This window comes from Helianthus annuus, chromosome 10, assembly GCF_002127325.2.
Source record: "Helianthus annuus cultivar XRQ/B chromosome 10, HanXRQr2.0-SUNRISE, whole genome shotgun sequence".
In the NCBI taxonomy this organism is placed as follows: Eukaryota; Viridiplantae; Streptophyta; class Magnoliopsida; order Asterales; family Asteraceae; genus Helianthus; species Helianthus annuus.
Window position 1 is genome coordinate 4666291 of NC_035442.2, and position 15773 is coordinate 4682063.

At 35.9% G+C, this 15773-nt stretch overlaps 1 protein-coding gene across 1 annotated transcript; it reads right to left on the reverse strand.

Annotated features, from left to right (window-relative positions):
- Positions 1–4521: 4521 nt before the first annotated feature.
- On the reverse strand, positions 4522–14491 carry LOC110883847 (cellulose synthase A catalytic subunit 2 [UDP-forming]). The gene is made up of 14 exons (XM_022131497.2): positions 13629–14491; positions 12761–12956; positions 12458–12675; positions 12027–12135; positions 11746–11929; positions 10769–11035; positions 9880–10225; positions 9573–9710; positions 9362–9487; positions 8704–8916; positions 7982–8258; positions 7695–7891; positions 6257–6607; positions 4522–5389 (listed from the first exon to the last, which is right to left on the reverse strand). The coding sequence occupies exons 1-14, from the start codon at positions 13707–13709 to the stop codon at positions 4808–4810; spliced, it is 3285 nt and encodes a 1094-aa protein (XP_021987189.1). The 5' UTR covers positions 13710–14491; the 3' UTR covers positions 4522–4807.
- Between the last annotated feature and the right edge of the window lie 1282 nt (positions 14492–15773).

Below are 15773 nucleotides of genomic sequence, written 5' to 3' on the forward strand. Positions count from 1 at the left end.
CAATTCGTATTCGATTAAAAATTCGAATTCGAATCGAATTCGAATAAATCTGATTTAGTTCAGATTCTTTAAAAACATGTAAAAAACTATCAAAACGAAACATAAATTTTAAAGCAGCCATAAAACACGATATCACATTATAAAGTTCAAAATAAAGTATCACAACTCCAAAATTCAAAACGAGAATTCGGGAATAACCACTCCAAATTACAAGTTAATATTTTTACGGTTAGAAATCTATTGATAGATTTGTTACTTAGGTTTTTAGTTATGGGCCATATAGGGTTTGGTAACGGGTAATTTTAATACTTGGAAACAAAATTGAACATAAATTATAGTATAGCTTAATAAAAGTTATATATTTACTATATATAAAAATATAATTAAAAATGTATAAATTTTATTCGAATTTCGAATCGAATCGAATTTGAAATTATAAATTCTTATTCGATTCGTATTCGATTTACTTGACTCGAATTGAATCAAATTCGAATTCGAATTCTTATAATCGAAACGAATTCTTGATAGTCGAATCAAATTTAAACGAATTTCGAATTTTTCGAATTCGAAACGAATTCTGAACACCCCTACCATAAAGAACAGAATCATAAAGGATAGAGAGTTTGCGATGACCATGGGAAACAATAAAACCGTCCATGTCTAACTTTGGTCCTGATACAAGGTTCCGAGTTACCTCAGGAACATATAAGGTATCATAAAGTTTAATACATAAACCAGTTTTCATAACTAATTGTAATGTTCCAATGGCCTTCACTTCTAATTCTCGATCATCCCCAACCTTAAGCGTTCTTTGGTTTCTTTCCAGCTTCCGGATTGAAAGGAATCCCTGAGTTGAATTGGTAACATGAACCATAGAACCAGAATCAAACCACCAAGAATTAGCAGGAACACTTAAATTATAGGACTCAAGTATCATAAAATAATTGTTACCTTTCTTAGCCAGCCACTCCTTAAAGTCAGGGCATTCCTTCTACATGTGTCCTGTCTTTTTATAGAATTTGCAGCGGATATTGCCTAAGGAGTTCTTAGAGCTGGAAGGTGCACTTGTATTAGGATTAGGATTAGGCCTTTGGACTTTTGAAGCATCCTTCCTCTGATAATTGTTCTTCCTTTTCTTAGGATTGGAGGTAGTGAAGTTTGCAACATCAGTATGGCGATCCATCCTCATACGCTCTTCCTCATGTACGCACATGGCGACCAGCTCACTCATCGTCCATTTTTCCTTCTGAGTGTTGTAGTTGATCTTGAATGCTTCAAAGGGCGAAGGAAGCAAAGTGATGATAAAATGAACGAGGAAACCATCACTGATTTCCATTTCCAGCCCCTTCAGCTTATTGGCCATGTCATTCATCATCATGATGTGCTCGCGAATGCCGCTCCTCCCATCATACTTAGTTGTCACCAGCTTGAGAATAAGGGTACTAACGTGTGCTTTAGACGTCCCTTTGAACTGCGCCTCGACATGTTCCAAGTAGGTTTTAGCATCTTCAGAATCAGGAATAGCTCCCCTGATTGCATTGCTTATGGACTGCTTCATAAACATGAGAGACATGCGGTTACACCTAGTCCACTTTTCATGAGTTAACTGCTCAGCAGCAGTACTTTCAGTGGTAAGGTCCGCTGGCTTTTTCTCTCTTAGAGCATAATCAAAATCCAGCAATCCAAGTGTAAGCATGAGAGCATCCTTCCATGCAGCAAAGTTATCACCAGTCAAAGGTGGAATCCCGCAGTTGGGTGCTGATAGTGGAAATAAGACGAGCAAGTTATGATACTAAGAAAGAAGTCCTAATGTGATCTATGGGCACGTTAAACTAAGGCAGAATAATGACCATTTTACATTATGAAGCTGTGATATTGTCTATTACTAACATCAAAATAATAGACTTAGTTAAAAAATTCTACTTAAACGAAGACAAATCAGCTTTGGCCAGAAGTGTAATCATTTAAGCATATGTGCAAAGTGGTTGTAACAAATCAGCTTTGGCCAGAAATTGAAACAATCACTTTAGTTATGCACTTGTTAAGTATGTCATCTATGAAAGAATTAAATCAGCTTTGGCCAGATATTAAAACATTCATGCTTATGATGCACACTTAACATAGCTTTCGTAATACTTGAACGATAAGTAGATGTATCAAGTCAGCTTTGGCCAGAAATGATATATCAAAAACTCATTCAAGTTAAGCTATTTCGGTTTTGTAAAACATTATCTGATTCTGATTATTTAACTAAATAATTACAAAACACAAACTTTAGTTCACATTAAACAACCTAAAATAATGAGGTTTCGAGTCAGGTCTCGACTGAGTTATGAGATCTCGAGTCAGTTATGAGGTCTCGAGTCGCAACCTTGTTGTCTCGAGTCGGAACCATGGTCTCGACTACTATATCTTATGAGATCTCGACTTATGATGAGGTCTCGAGTCGCAACCACGGTCTCGAGTCGCAACCTTATGGTCTCGAGTTATGACCTTATGGTCTCGAGTTGTAGACTTTCAAGCCCTTATGATGTCGAGTCGAGACCTTATGGTCTCGAGTCGAGATCTGTTGGTATCGAGTTGTGAAGGTTTAAGGACCTGATGATCTCGAAGCTTCCTGTTAACAGCTGTGAATGTGAAACATAACTGAAAATTCGAATTCTAAGGGATTTTGTGATAGTGTTTCCTGTTTTAAGATGATCTAATTTTATCAAAAATTTCGAAAATTATAAGTGTTTATCTAATAACAGTTTTCGAATAGACTTAAAAGATAAAATTGGATCAAACATGGAAAAAACACTCATTAATCCTAAAACATTCCAAAACATAATAGAATTTTCGAATTTTCCCAAGAACATGATGAACCCTAAAAACATAAAACATAAATTCTGGAACCCGAAACCTGAATATTAATAGTTTTTCTAAACAGATTTCGGTTAAAAGATAACCCAGTTGAATTTGAGTGAACATATAATTAACCTTTTTCCGAAAACAGTGATCTCGAGTGGACATGACCGACTCGAAACCGGCTGTTAATTAAAAGAGGCTGTTAAAAATTCTGTTTTCCAAGTTTCAATCCCAGAATTATGGATACGGAAACAGAACTAACTAATCAACATATGCTCTGATACCACATGTTGGTTCAGTTCTGTTTATACATGAAGGAAAACAATAAAACATACCTGTTACAGCAGATAGTGCGTTGGAGAATCCAGTAATGGAGTTCGACATGCTTGTCATCGTGTTCTGGTTCCTCCTTAGGGTGCTGACTGATGATGGTGATGATGAGAACCGAACAAGGGAATTCGGTTAAGAGAGGAGGACGAAATTATGATGTTATGGCTAATGGGGTGTCTAATTGTGTAACTAAGTAACCCCTTAACCTCCACATAATTCTCCTTATATAAGCACCCAGGAGGAAACCTAATTAGTTAATAAGGGTAATATGGTCCATCAATAATTACCAACTAATTATTTAATAGGTTATAATATATTTTGATCTATATTATGTAAATGATTATAATGGTTATAGATTAAATATTAATACATAATATATTTAATCATACAAATCACAAAATGTAACACAACGCGCACCAATGGCAAGTCAAGATGCATAGTGCCAGTGATTTTTAATGATGTTTCTGGTGTTTTCAAGATGGTAGGACAATTTAAATTACGTTTGTGTGTTTGTGTGATGATGTTTGACTTTTAAGACCATGTGGGTGATTTTTCTTGTATTCAAGATGTTAAGACTACATCATCAACATATAGAAAACGTGACACTGACGGGTCGTGGTGGGATATGGACATACCTTTGTACAAGCCGATGGTACATGTTTTCTTCGTTACCCCGGTCAACGCCTCCATGGTAAGAACAAAGAGAAAGAGAGAGATCGGGTCTCTTTGCCATAAACCCCTTTGGCACATGAATTCTTGAATTGGAGAGCCGTTTACCAAGACTGAGTCCCGCACCCCCCCCCCCCCTTACAATCACCATGACCCATTTCCTCCACTTATGACGCAAGTTCATTTGAGTTAAAATTGACTCGAGAAAATCCCAAGATAAGGAATCATACGCCTTTTATATATCCACCTTGAAATCACACCCGCTCTTTTAGATCGCTTCATCCAAGGAATCAATTCATTTAAAATGAGAGCCCCGTCTAAAATACTACGCCTCGAAAGTAACGCCGTTTGCTCCTCCGATACAAGACTTGCATAACCAGTTTTAGTCGGTTGACTAAACACCTGTGAGATGATTTTTTCGTAGTTTCAGAACATACCATTGCGACATGCCAACGCATGATATATTCCACTAGCGTTATACAATACATACTATCAAATAAAACAAGTCTCTCTAAACCGTCAAAACTGAACCGTCCAGCTGACCTACTAAACCCGGCCAAAACGATAATTAGCGGTACTTCAACTTAAAATTTTGTCAAAAACCAGCCGAACCGAAGCGTTAAGCACCCTAATCAGATAGATCAAATTGATCAAAACCACAGCTAAATATCAAAGTAGACTGAACAAAGATTCATTAACAAGTTCTACATAAAGAAAATATTAAATTACACCACAAAAAAAAAAAAAAAAAAAAAAAAAAAAAAAAAAACTAAACTTTATGTTCTTCCTGGGATTACAGATCTTTCTTAAAGTCTATCCTTCACAACCCACAAAAATTACCCAAATTTAAAAGAATCAATGAAAAGATTTAAAACCAACCCTTTTTTTATCTACACACATTCACTGATAAATATCGGATTTCCATCCACCGTTTCGTGTTTATTCTTCGGTCTCTATATCTTCAATCACAATCCAACCCGCAAACTTCTAAAACGATCCCGCCATGATCCAAAAACGGGTTGATCCGAACCCACAAAAGCGAGAAAATCGAAGCCAACAAAATGGACCACACAATGAGGATGGTGGGAACACTGTTTTGTTTTCCCATCATACCTTTGAGGAAAGGGTAAAGATGTAAAATCACCCATATGGCGAAGAACAACCGGCCGAAGAGCGGGCCCCACGACTCGTACCCGTTGCTAATCGCGTCGGATATTCCCACAATCACACCGATTATGTTGATGATTAAAAGGGTCAACGGTGGGATTAAAAGGGTGGTCCATTTGAAGAGATAAAGCTCCGAAAATTCACCGTCGTCGCCACCTTTTGAGGTGACGGTAAAGTTTGTGTTGACTCCGGCCAAGACTTTTAGAAGACCTTGAAAAAGAGCGAAAAGATGAGCGGAAACACCACCGATCACCCAAAACTGCTCGTTTCTCCATAAATCGTCTATGCCGACACCGCCCCATTGGATTTCGAGAATACTTGTAACCGCGATGGATAAAAACATGAGCATGAAAAGAATACTCGCATAATTGCTTATCTGCAAATGACAATTAACAAAATCCCAATTAGAGAAAAGCTAAAAACTTACGTATTTTGAAATAATTTATTTTGTTAATCATATTTGACACTAACTAGTAAATTTCCCGTGCGCGTTGTGGCGGGAATCCAGTCGGTATCAGTTCAGTTCGTTAAGGTATCGATACAGTACCGACACTCGGTATCGCAACCAAATGGAAAAACTCCAAAAGTACAATACCGACAATCCGAATAACTAACAAACCTAAGTTATTTAAAGTATACGGGTGCGATTGAAAGTTAAGAAAAAACACCCAAAAAGACAAACCACAAAAGCGGCTCATCTTAGCGTAGATAGGGTGGCTTATTTTAGCATAAGGAGTTGATGCATTTTAGCACCACCGCACTATTCACAAGCATGAACTTTGTTATATATATAATATAATATAGAGTAAATTACTTTTTGAGTCCCTGTGTTTTAGTGATTTTAACCACTTGAGTCCAAAATCAAAAAGTTTAACGCCCTGAGTCCCTAGCCATTTATTTTATAACGTTTTGAGTCCAATTTTATTCATTTTATAACGATTTGAATCAAAATGTTAAAATTTGGACTCAAAAGGACTCAAATGGTTAAAGAAAATGCTTATAGGGACTCAGGTCGTTAAACTTTTTGCTTTTGGACTCAACTAGTTAAAACTACTAAAATACAGGGACTCAAAAAGTAATTTACCCTATAATATAATATAATTATCTATTTAGACTTATAATTGTTTTTGGACAAAAAGTGTTTCGGGCCCCGATCCAGCACATACTACAAAATACCCGTCTTGACCGGTTACCAAACCCGCGCAACGCATACGAAAAAATTAGAACAGAAAATGATTCTTACCTCAGGAACAATAAACTTGCCGGTGAGTAGACAGACAGCCGGAAGCGTACAATAAGCAAGCAACGGGACAGATGTCAATGGATAAACGACCGAGTTTATATATGAAAACCTTTCTAACGGTTTCAAACCGCACCCGTAACCGTACCATATTGGACAATGTCGGCTCAACAAGATTTCAACTGACCCGAGGGCCCACCTAAGAACTTGGTGAAGACGGTCCGAAAGATTAATGGGAGCGGAACCCTTGAATGCGGCCCTTTTCGGAATGCAATAAACTGATCGCCAACCGTGGCAATGCATCTTGAAGCCCGTAAGGATATCCTCTGTAACCGAACCGTAAATCCATCCAACCTGTTTTGCAGATACAAAATAGTTATACACCGGCCCTTGATAATATAAACAATCTCGAAATAGTTGCTAACACTCCATTTTGTGGGTCCCATATCTTTCTCCTCGTATTACAGAAAAGGGACCCACCATTTGAAAATTGCAGAGGTGACAATTTTGACCCATTTTGTGTTTTTAGAAAAGGGTCAAGGAGAAAATTCGAGAAATATAACCAACACGAAAATGAAAAACGGTTTTGAGAGTCACCCAACGTGTATCTTTAGTGCATATAGCCTCCTAAATCGTTTTATTAAAAAAACATATGTTATTATTGTAATCATATAAAACACACTAATTTTATAAAAACTTCAAAAAGTTGAACTAGAAAGTGTTTCGGTTCAACTAGATCCGTATAAACTTTTTTTTGACCACTTTCACTCAAACTATTTTGACCGATTAGGTATAAATCATAGTTGTCGACGACGAATAGCGACAAATAGCGACAAGGCACCTATAGGCTACGTAGTGAATAGCGACAAATAGCGACGGCTATTTTATAAATAGCGATTACACTAGAAAAAGAATTTTGAAAATTTTTATATGTATATTACATCAAAATACCCTTGTATATATATATGATATTTTCCATGTATATTTAACAAAAACCTATAAATCCAGCTATTTTATAGCTATATCTATTTGATATTAACATCAAAAAAAAAAAAAAAAAAAAAACCCAAACTGTCGCTAAGCTCGCTATTCATCGCCATAACCAACATAGCGACACATAGTCGCATCGCCATAAAGCGCGCTATAGCGACCGCTATGGTCGCTATTAACAACTATGGTATAAATGGGTCGATCTGGATTACGTTTCATTTCTAACGGTTCAAATGAGTAAAATCAAGAAATGTCGCTACAAGGAAACGTGTCAAACGGGTCGAAAGATAGACTATTTATAAGAACTTCAAAAATTGTGCACATGAAAATATTTTGGGTCGACCCGACCCATATACAAAATACCCACTTTCGAAAAACCCATTTTGACCCATTACCAAACGATCCCCGCCCACCCATTTGCCACCTCAAACTCATTCTTGTTTTCACATACCTCTTTTCCCCATTCAGTTTTATCTTCGTAACCACAACTTATCACATGGATGGCTTCTTTCAATAGTGACGCTGACGTGGCACCTGGAGGAACACCGCCATCTTCCAAAAGCGTTGAAGCGATAAACACCGGAGATTGACCAAACTTTTTCTCAAACTTTATTTGAGGCATAAGCGACGACTTTTCACTATCTATCCCTACAAAAAAAAAGTTATTTCTTTTTATTATTCCACACTAACAAAATGAAAATATTTCAAAATCGCGTCTCGTTTGAACACGTTACTTACCTTCGATTCCTTCTTCGATATTCTCTAATGCATGTATTTGAATCGAAGTGTCTTTACTCTTCTTGCTCTTAGTCAACTTCTCCTTTGACTTTCCTTTAGCTTTCTTCTTTCTCGACGAGCAACAACACAATAACCATTTAGGCAAGCAATTACACGTTTTCCCAGGCGGTTTTTTCTTCGTCGGGGCATCGTAACCGTACAATGCTTGTCTCCTAAACACACACCCCGTTCCAACGTATATCGGCCCTTGGATTCCATCCAAACCTTTCATATTAATCTACAAATAAAACGGAAATCACGATCATACATAATACATCATACCTATGCAGTTAATGCAGTAAAATATCGGATATCGGTCAAGGACCGATATTTGAGATATAGGTTATCTCGGTGAGATATGAGATATCGGTGGGATATCGGCAATTTTAATATAACGCAGAATTTATATATATAGCAGTTTAGCACTGATAATTCAGTGATATATCGGTTTTATCGGTCAAATATCGGTGATATCGGTCAAATATCGGTGATATATCGGTCAAACAACGGTCAATATCGCCGATATTATCGGTACCGATATTTTGACCGATATTTGAAACCGATATGTTACTAGGGGACCGATATGACCGATATAACCGATATATCACCGATATATCACCGAGATTAACTGCATAGCATTATACAACGGTTGACTAGTAAAGGTCAAAGGGGTTGGTACATACATCAAAGAACACAACGTTGCGATTCGAGTATCTATCGTGACGATCAATCCCATCAAATCTTTGAGGAAACTGAACGTAGCAAATTTTCTTTCCGGATGTGGGGTCCATCATGAAACACATCGCTTCTCTTAGTGCTTTACTGTTGTTTATGTAGTGATCACAATCGACGTTGAGCATATAAGGTGCATTTGAGATGACAGCTGACACTCGGATCTTCAAGAAAACAAAGAAGATAATACGAGATGAAATAAATTCTACAAAATATAATTTTTATTTATTTTTGTTTATAACATAATATTTAGAGTAAATTACTTTTTGAGTCCCCGTGTTTTAGTGGTTTTAACCACTTGAGTCCAAAATCAAAAAGTTTAACGCCCCGAGTCCCTAGCCATTTATTTTATAACGTTTTGAGACCAATTTTGTTCATTTTATAACGATTTGAGTCCAAAAAATTGGACTCAAAATGTTAAAATTTGGACTCAAATGGTTAAAGAAAATGCTTATAGGGATTCAGGTCGTTAAACTTTTTGCTTTTGGACTAAACTAGTTAAAACTACTAAAACACAGGGACTAAAAAAGTAATTTACCCTAATATTTAATATTTACTAATTAGTAAATATTAAATATTAAATACTTGATTTAATAGTAAGGTTTATACCAAAGCATTCATGGCACCGGCTTTCTTGTGGTGGTCAAATCCAGGCCTCTTTTCACGAGAAACGTATACAAGACGCGGTAACTCATTTCCTTCTATGTCATGTACACCATTGTTCCCAAGAAAAACCTATTTTCATAAAATAAAAAATATTTCATTAATATTAAATTATAAACTTAAATCCAAGTCCGAAAACTTTAGATGCTATGCTTACCTGGATCATTCCCGGATGATCCCTAACATCGTTCCCGGGCCACGGAGTACCATCTTGCATTGTCCATCCCTCTTCCGGAACCTTTTGTGCCATTGTAACGAGCCCGTTTATTCTTATCTTAAACTCTTCATATTCCCTCTGTGTTTCATATAGTTTATGATTAGTACAAAGAAAAACGAGTTCACATGGTCAACCTTTTGACCTTGTATTTGACTTATCAAATAGATGCAAAAGAACAATCATTTTGGCAAGTCAAACATTCTAAAGTCAATAGGTTTGACCTAAAAAGTCAAATTAATATTCTTACCTTCATAGCACGGCGTTCCCGGACAAATGACGGATGCACTTTATCTTTAAGATAATCAACCTTTTCGGCAAAATACCACTCGGGTGCACGCGGTTCAATGTTAAACTTCTTGCAAAAGGGGACCCACTTTCTTGCGAATTCAGACGTTTCCGAGAGCGCTTCAAACGTAAGCATTGCAGCACCATCATCAGAGACATAGCAAGCCACCTTGTCCACCGGATAATCCACCGCCAGGATCGATAACACCGTGTTGGCGGTAATTAGTGGCGGTTCTTTCATTGGATCCACCGTACTCACAAAAACGTCTACAGGCGCCAGTTCAGATGGCTTCCCCTCTTTCTCGTACCTAATACAAAGTTTCTAGTTTCTTCAACAACTCTTTTATATAATATTTTTTTTAAATGAAAAATTTTCAAGCCTTAAAAAGTAAAAAAAAAATGAGCTTTTGTTCACATAGCTTACGTTTTGAGTAAAGTACACGGATAGTCCCTGTGGTTTTCCAAAATTTTGGATTTGGTCCCTACCATTCCAAAAGTACACGGATGGTCCATGTGGTTTGCACTTTGCAACACATTTAGTCCCTAGCCAACAAATCTAAAGGTTTCATGAGGTCGGAGTTAGGGACTAAATGCGTTACAAAGTGCAAACCACAGGGACCATCCGTGTACCTTTGACAAAAGTTGGGGACTAAATACGTTACAAAGTGCAAAACACCGGGACCATTCGTGTACTTTTGGAAAGCTAGGGACCAAATCCAAAATTTTGAGAAACCACAGGGACTATCCGTGTACTTTACCCTTTCTTTTTTCACATACGGCATCTGATGTAGCGGTAGGTGCATACCTAACTAATAATGTAAGCTTTAAAAGGTTAAAAGGGACAGGGATACCTTAGCGACAATCGATCAAGGTAGGTTTCACGCTCAATTGGGAACCATTTTGGGAATTGATCGAAGATCCATGAGACCGCAAACCATATCTCACAAATGACGGATATGAGCCATAACGCGTATGCGTCATTAACAGGGTGTAGGATTCTATAATGAAAAAAGAGACCAAGAATCGCCATACGAATCAGTATCACCATTCGGTATGGATTTATCTTGCTTGAAGAAATTGGTAACTTTCTTGAAAGTGGTTGCCTTCCCTCATCCATCCTATACATACATTACAAATAAATTTATTCTTCAAAATTGCACCCTCAATGCATAGGTCTATATATATATACACACACACACACACACTATATATATATATACATATATATAGAGGAAGGTTAACGTACATTACGGCTTAACGTACATCACGTACGACAGGTAATTACGCACGTTCATTTTAAAATCACGCATATTGATAACATTAATCACGCATGTTATAGAACAAATCACGCACGTTGTCGTACGTAAAGTACGTTAAGCCGTAATGTACGATATACTTTTTCTATATATATATATACACACACACACTATATATATATATATATATATATATATATGTTAACATACGTAGGTGAGTATGCCTATAACAAGTAAGACAAGATCTTACACTTTATTGTACCTAAAAACATTTTGACTCGGCAGATAGTTTACTTAAAGTGTCTAATCACAATTAAATGCCAAAAATACCCTTCTAAAATAACAAAGATTAGAATCTTGGAGACAAATCAATATATTACTTACTTAGATAAATTAATAAATCATGGATCATGAAGACTAAATCAAGTAACTTGTTAAATACGAAAACTTTTGACATTATCTGCTAAAAGATTTGTTTTTCTTGAAACAATATACCATTGTTCGAGAACTAAAGTAACGAGCATTAATTAAGATCAAATAATAAAAATGAGATTGGAAAAAAAAGCACGTACTTCGGCATATCGGGATCATCAACATCTCCATCGTTTTGACCGCCACCACCGTCACCTTGATGTTTAACCATTTGTAGTTTATCATTTTGCCTTCTTCTCCATTCCTCCATTCTATCTTTCCATGCAACAGTTCCGTAACCATAAACCGCCAAATCTTTCTTAGGATCCATGGGCCGAGGTGGCACTAAAACATAAAAAAAAAACCAACAATTAACATATGAAAACTAACCCAAGAAAGTAATAAAATTGAAACTTTAAATTTGTTCAAAACTAATACTTACAAGAAACCGATGAAGCAGTATCAGAAAACGGCATAGGATGAACTCGCTTTGCCCGATTCATAAATGGCGGGATAATTAAAGCATGTTTGTCAGCCGAAATCCCATCATCCTATAGCAAATTAATTTAACAAAGCAACAAAAATTACGAATCTTGACTTTGACCAACGGACAATGTGACGTTTATGTAGTTAATAAAGGTGCTTAAATTTTCAATATAGCATCATAACTTTCAAAAATTCACAAATTGAAATCGCGTAAAAATTCACAAATCTTGGTTTGACCAATGGCCCTGTGACGTTTTTGTAGTCGGCGTTCACAATTTTCAAAAAATATTTATAAATTAAAGAACTTACGCATCCGGTCATAACTTTCGGACTCTGCACCTAAATTATACATAATTAGAATCACAAAAAGAAGAATTGTCTTTGTACCTCTTGACCGTAAGTAAGAAGAGGGATCTCGGGGTTTAAAGCGGCGGCATCAACCTCTGAAGGGGTGGCAAAACCCGAACCATTATATGCGCCCCGCCCAATATTGTGGCGGGAAGAAAGACCCACCTCAGAACCACCATGACCATTTGCAAGATCAAATTCATGGTCCAAATCATCGAACCCTTCCTCATCTTCATCGCCGTCAACTCGCGGACTCCCTAACCATGATCCAAGTCATTAATTTATTTTCACAAAATTTCAAAATTGACAAAATTTAAACACGAGAAAGACGATTATCGCTACCTTTAATCCGTTTAAACCGAGTTTTGCATTGAGGGCAAGCTTGGTTACCCTCTCGTCTTTCGTATTCATAACAAGGTCTACATATAGGGAAAGCACATTCATTGCAAGCAACAAATGGCTCACCATCAACTGTTATTTCAATCTCATCACCACAAATCTGGCAAATCTGCCCACTTAATTCTTTTACAGAAGTCACCTGTTTTTTCAAAAAAAAAATATATAAAATTTAATATCAATCTCAGATCAAGAAGTCAAACCACACTACAATAAGTTTTCATCTAAAGTCAACTAAGCTATGAAAATCTCAAATCTAAATCTAAGGCTGGCAAATCGTGTCTTAACAGGTTTAACAGGTTTCCGACGGCACGCACAACATAAGTTTCAAACATGATTACGACTCGTTTAACTACTTTCTACCTCATGTTTATAAAACAGTTTTATGTTTTATATACAAAGATGAATAAATGATAGATCCTAATATTGTAATTTTAATTATTTTAAAAATTAAAAAGTCAAAGGGTGTATTTTTCAATCAAACAAACAGGTCTAATCGTGTCTTAACAGGTACCCAATTGCCAGCGCTATCTAAATCTAGATGAATTGTGTTATACAAAACACAAATCTAACATATGAACAGTATTTATTATCCAAAAGGGTAAATTCTTAAACACTATTCAAGCCACCGACAGAAATAAATACAGGAAAATCAAGCAATTCAATATCCAAATGCACAAATATAGGTAAAAATTCAAGATTTTGCAAAATTGGCAATAAAATGAAGCAAGATTTGAAACCCAATTCAGAAAAACAAAGATTCATATTGGGAATTAAAGATTTATAAAATAAAAAATTAAATATTAAATCTTACTCTTCCAACTTCATCAGCATTGATAAGAACAAACTCATTCCTGTTGTGTGAACCAGCTACAAGCCTTCCTTTGGTATCCATTGAATCTCACACAAAACACACACTAATCTCACACATAAACACTCCAGAAAACACACACTTGAGAGGAACTAAAGAACCCACATCAAGAAATCAAGAAAGTTGAGAGCTTTCTCTCTCTACCTCTTTCTCTCTCTCTCTACACTTGTGTGTGTGTGTGTTCTTTCTTCCCTCACTTTCTTTAAACAACACCCATCAAAGATATAACCAAACCCACATTAAAATACACCTGAAAATGAAATGTAAACAGCAAATACGTATATAATTTGGAATAAAATAATTAAATTAAATAATAAAATATCAATAAAAATTCAAGAAAATAAAAACCCACAAAGATTTATTAATATAATGAAATGGGTAGTTGGGAAAATACTGAAAGGTGTGTGTTAACTTGTGTTGAAAATTTATAGAGAGAGAAAGCTAAACGCTTGATGTGATTTTGCAATAAAATATCAAGAAATTTTTCAAGAAAATAAAAACCCACAAAGGTTTATTGATATAATGAAATGGGTAGTTGGTAAAAAACTGAAAGGTGTTAACTTGTGTTGAAAAATTCTAGAGAGAGAAAGCCAAAGGCTTAATACAGAAGGAACATTTACATACACACAGATCTTTGGTTTGATGATTTTAGTGAGAGAGAGATAAAGTGGAGAGTGTGAGTTGTAAGTGGGTCCGGTGAGGGGTATAATGGTAATTTCAAGGTTTGGAAATCGTCGGTTTGACTGTCGGTGGGTTTAATAATAAGGTTTTATGGTTTTCTGATTGAATTGTTGGTTCGTATGATGTTGAGGTTGTGTGTACGGTGGTTGTGGTGGCGGTGGTACGGTGGTGGTGGCGGCGGATCGATATACGTATAAATATCTTGTATGTATAGGTAAACAGAAGACATTATACATAGGAGTTAGAGATTAAGACATAGTTGGGTCACGTGCAATTCATATGCTTTAAGTTTTATAGATAATGTGGAGTTTCGAAATTATATCTTTTACTTGAGTTAAACTAGATTAAACTAGGGTTAAGATCTGTCTGCGTTACGACGCGAGTACATGGTAAACATTGAATGGATTAGTCCAAACGTTATATGATTCATTAATCATATGAAAACACACATTTCGACGTATTCAGTTGAACTCAATGTAACCTGTATAAACATTGTGATTAGATCAAACATAAGGTAAACCAAGTTCATAACGAACAATCATAATGTATTATATGTGACCCAACTCATACATAGAAAACATAACGGGTATGAAAGAAAATATGCACATGTAATCGAAAGGGATTAATTAGAGCTTTCGGAAAAAGGAGAGAAAAAGAAACCATAATTTGACTCCACCCGTTTCGAAACACACTTTACGAAACATATATAAAATAAACACGAAAACTTGTTATATTTGACCTGAATCATTTCCCAAAAAAGTTTACGTCGAAACGTAAAACAACTTGAATTTATACCAAAACGTACATAAATATGCACGTAAAATGGTTTCTTTAAACGAAAACGTATTATATTTGACCAGACTCGTCTATGAAAAAAAAAATTACGTTGGAATGCAGAATAAATCATATTTATACATACCCGTACATAAAATATGCACGTAAAAAACAGTTTTTAAGTAAAGGAAGTATAGGGGTAAACCGAAACAAAATATAAGTAAAAAAATTAATAGGTTAAAAACATTCGTAAAGCTGTGCCAAGTAGCACCAATGCCATAATGACATCGACTCTCAACATCGTAAAATAAAATAGATAAAATGGTAAAAATTACACCGAATGAAAAGCAGACTAAAATCGTTGAACCACGCACACCCGTTACAGTGTGTTAAAACGAAAGAAATTAAACAGAAACGTAAAACGTAGAAAATAATAACTTAGTGGATTTACGACCCGCCCGTTGTGGCGAACTTTCAAAAGGGAAAAAATGGACGCGTTGTGACGGGTCTGTCAAATATGAAAAAATATAGCAAAAAACGTTGAACCTCACATGCACGCTAAGACTTGTTAACTTGCAAAATTTAGAACGAAACGTAAAACGAAAAACTTGAGAAAGATAACAAGTATGGGGG

Bases quoted from the DNA above. Each gene is read 5' to 3' on its own strand.
- LOC110883847 (XM_022131497.2), bottom strand. From the start codon at position 13,709: ATGGATACCAAAGGAAGGCTTGTAGCTGGTTCACACAACAGGAATGAG. The intron at 12,957-13,628 runs GTAAGATTTAAT...TTGAAAAAACAG, and splicing joins ATGCTGATGAAGTTGGAAGA to GTGACTTCTGTAAAAGAATT. The intron at 8,917-9,361 runs GTATAAACCTTA...GTTTTCTTGAAG, and splicing joins CCGGTGCCATGAATGCTTTG to ATCCGAGTGTCAGCTGTCAT.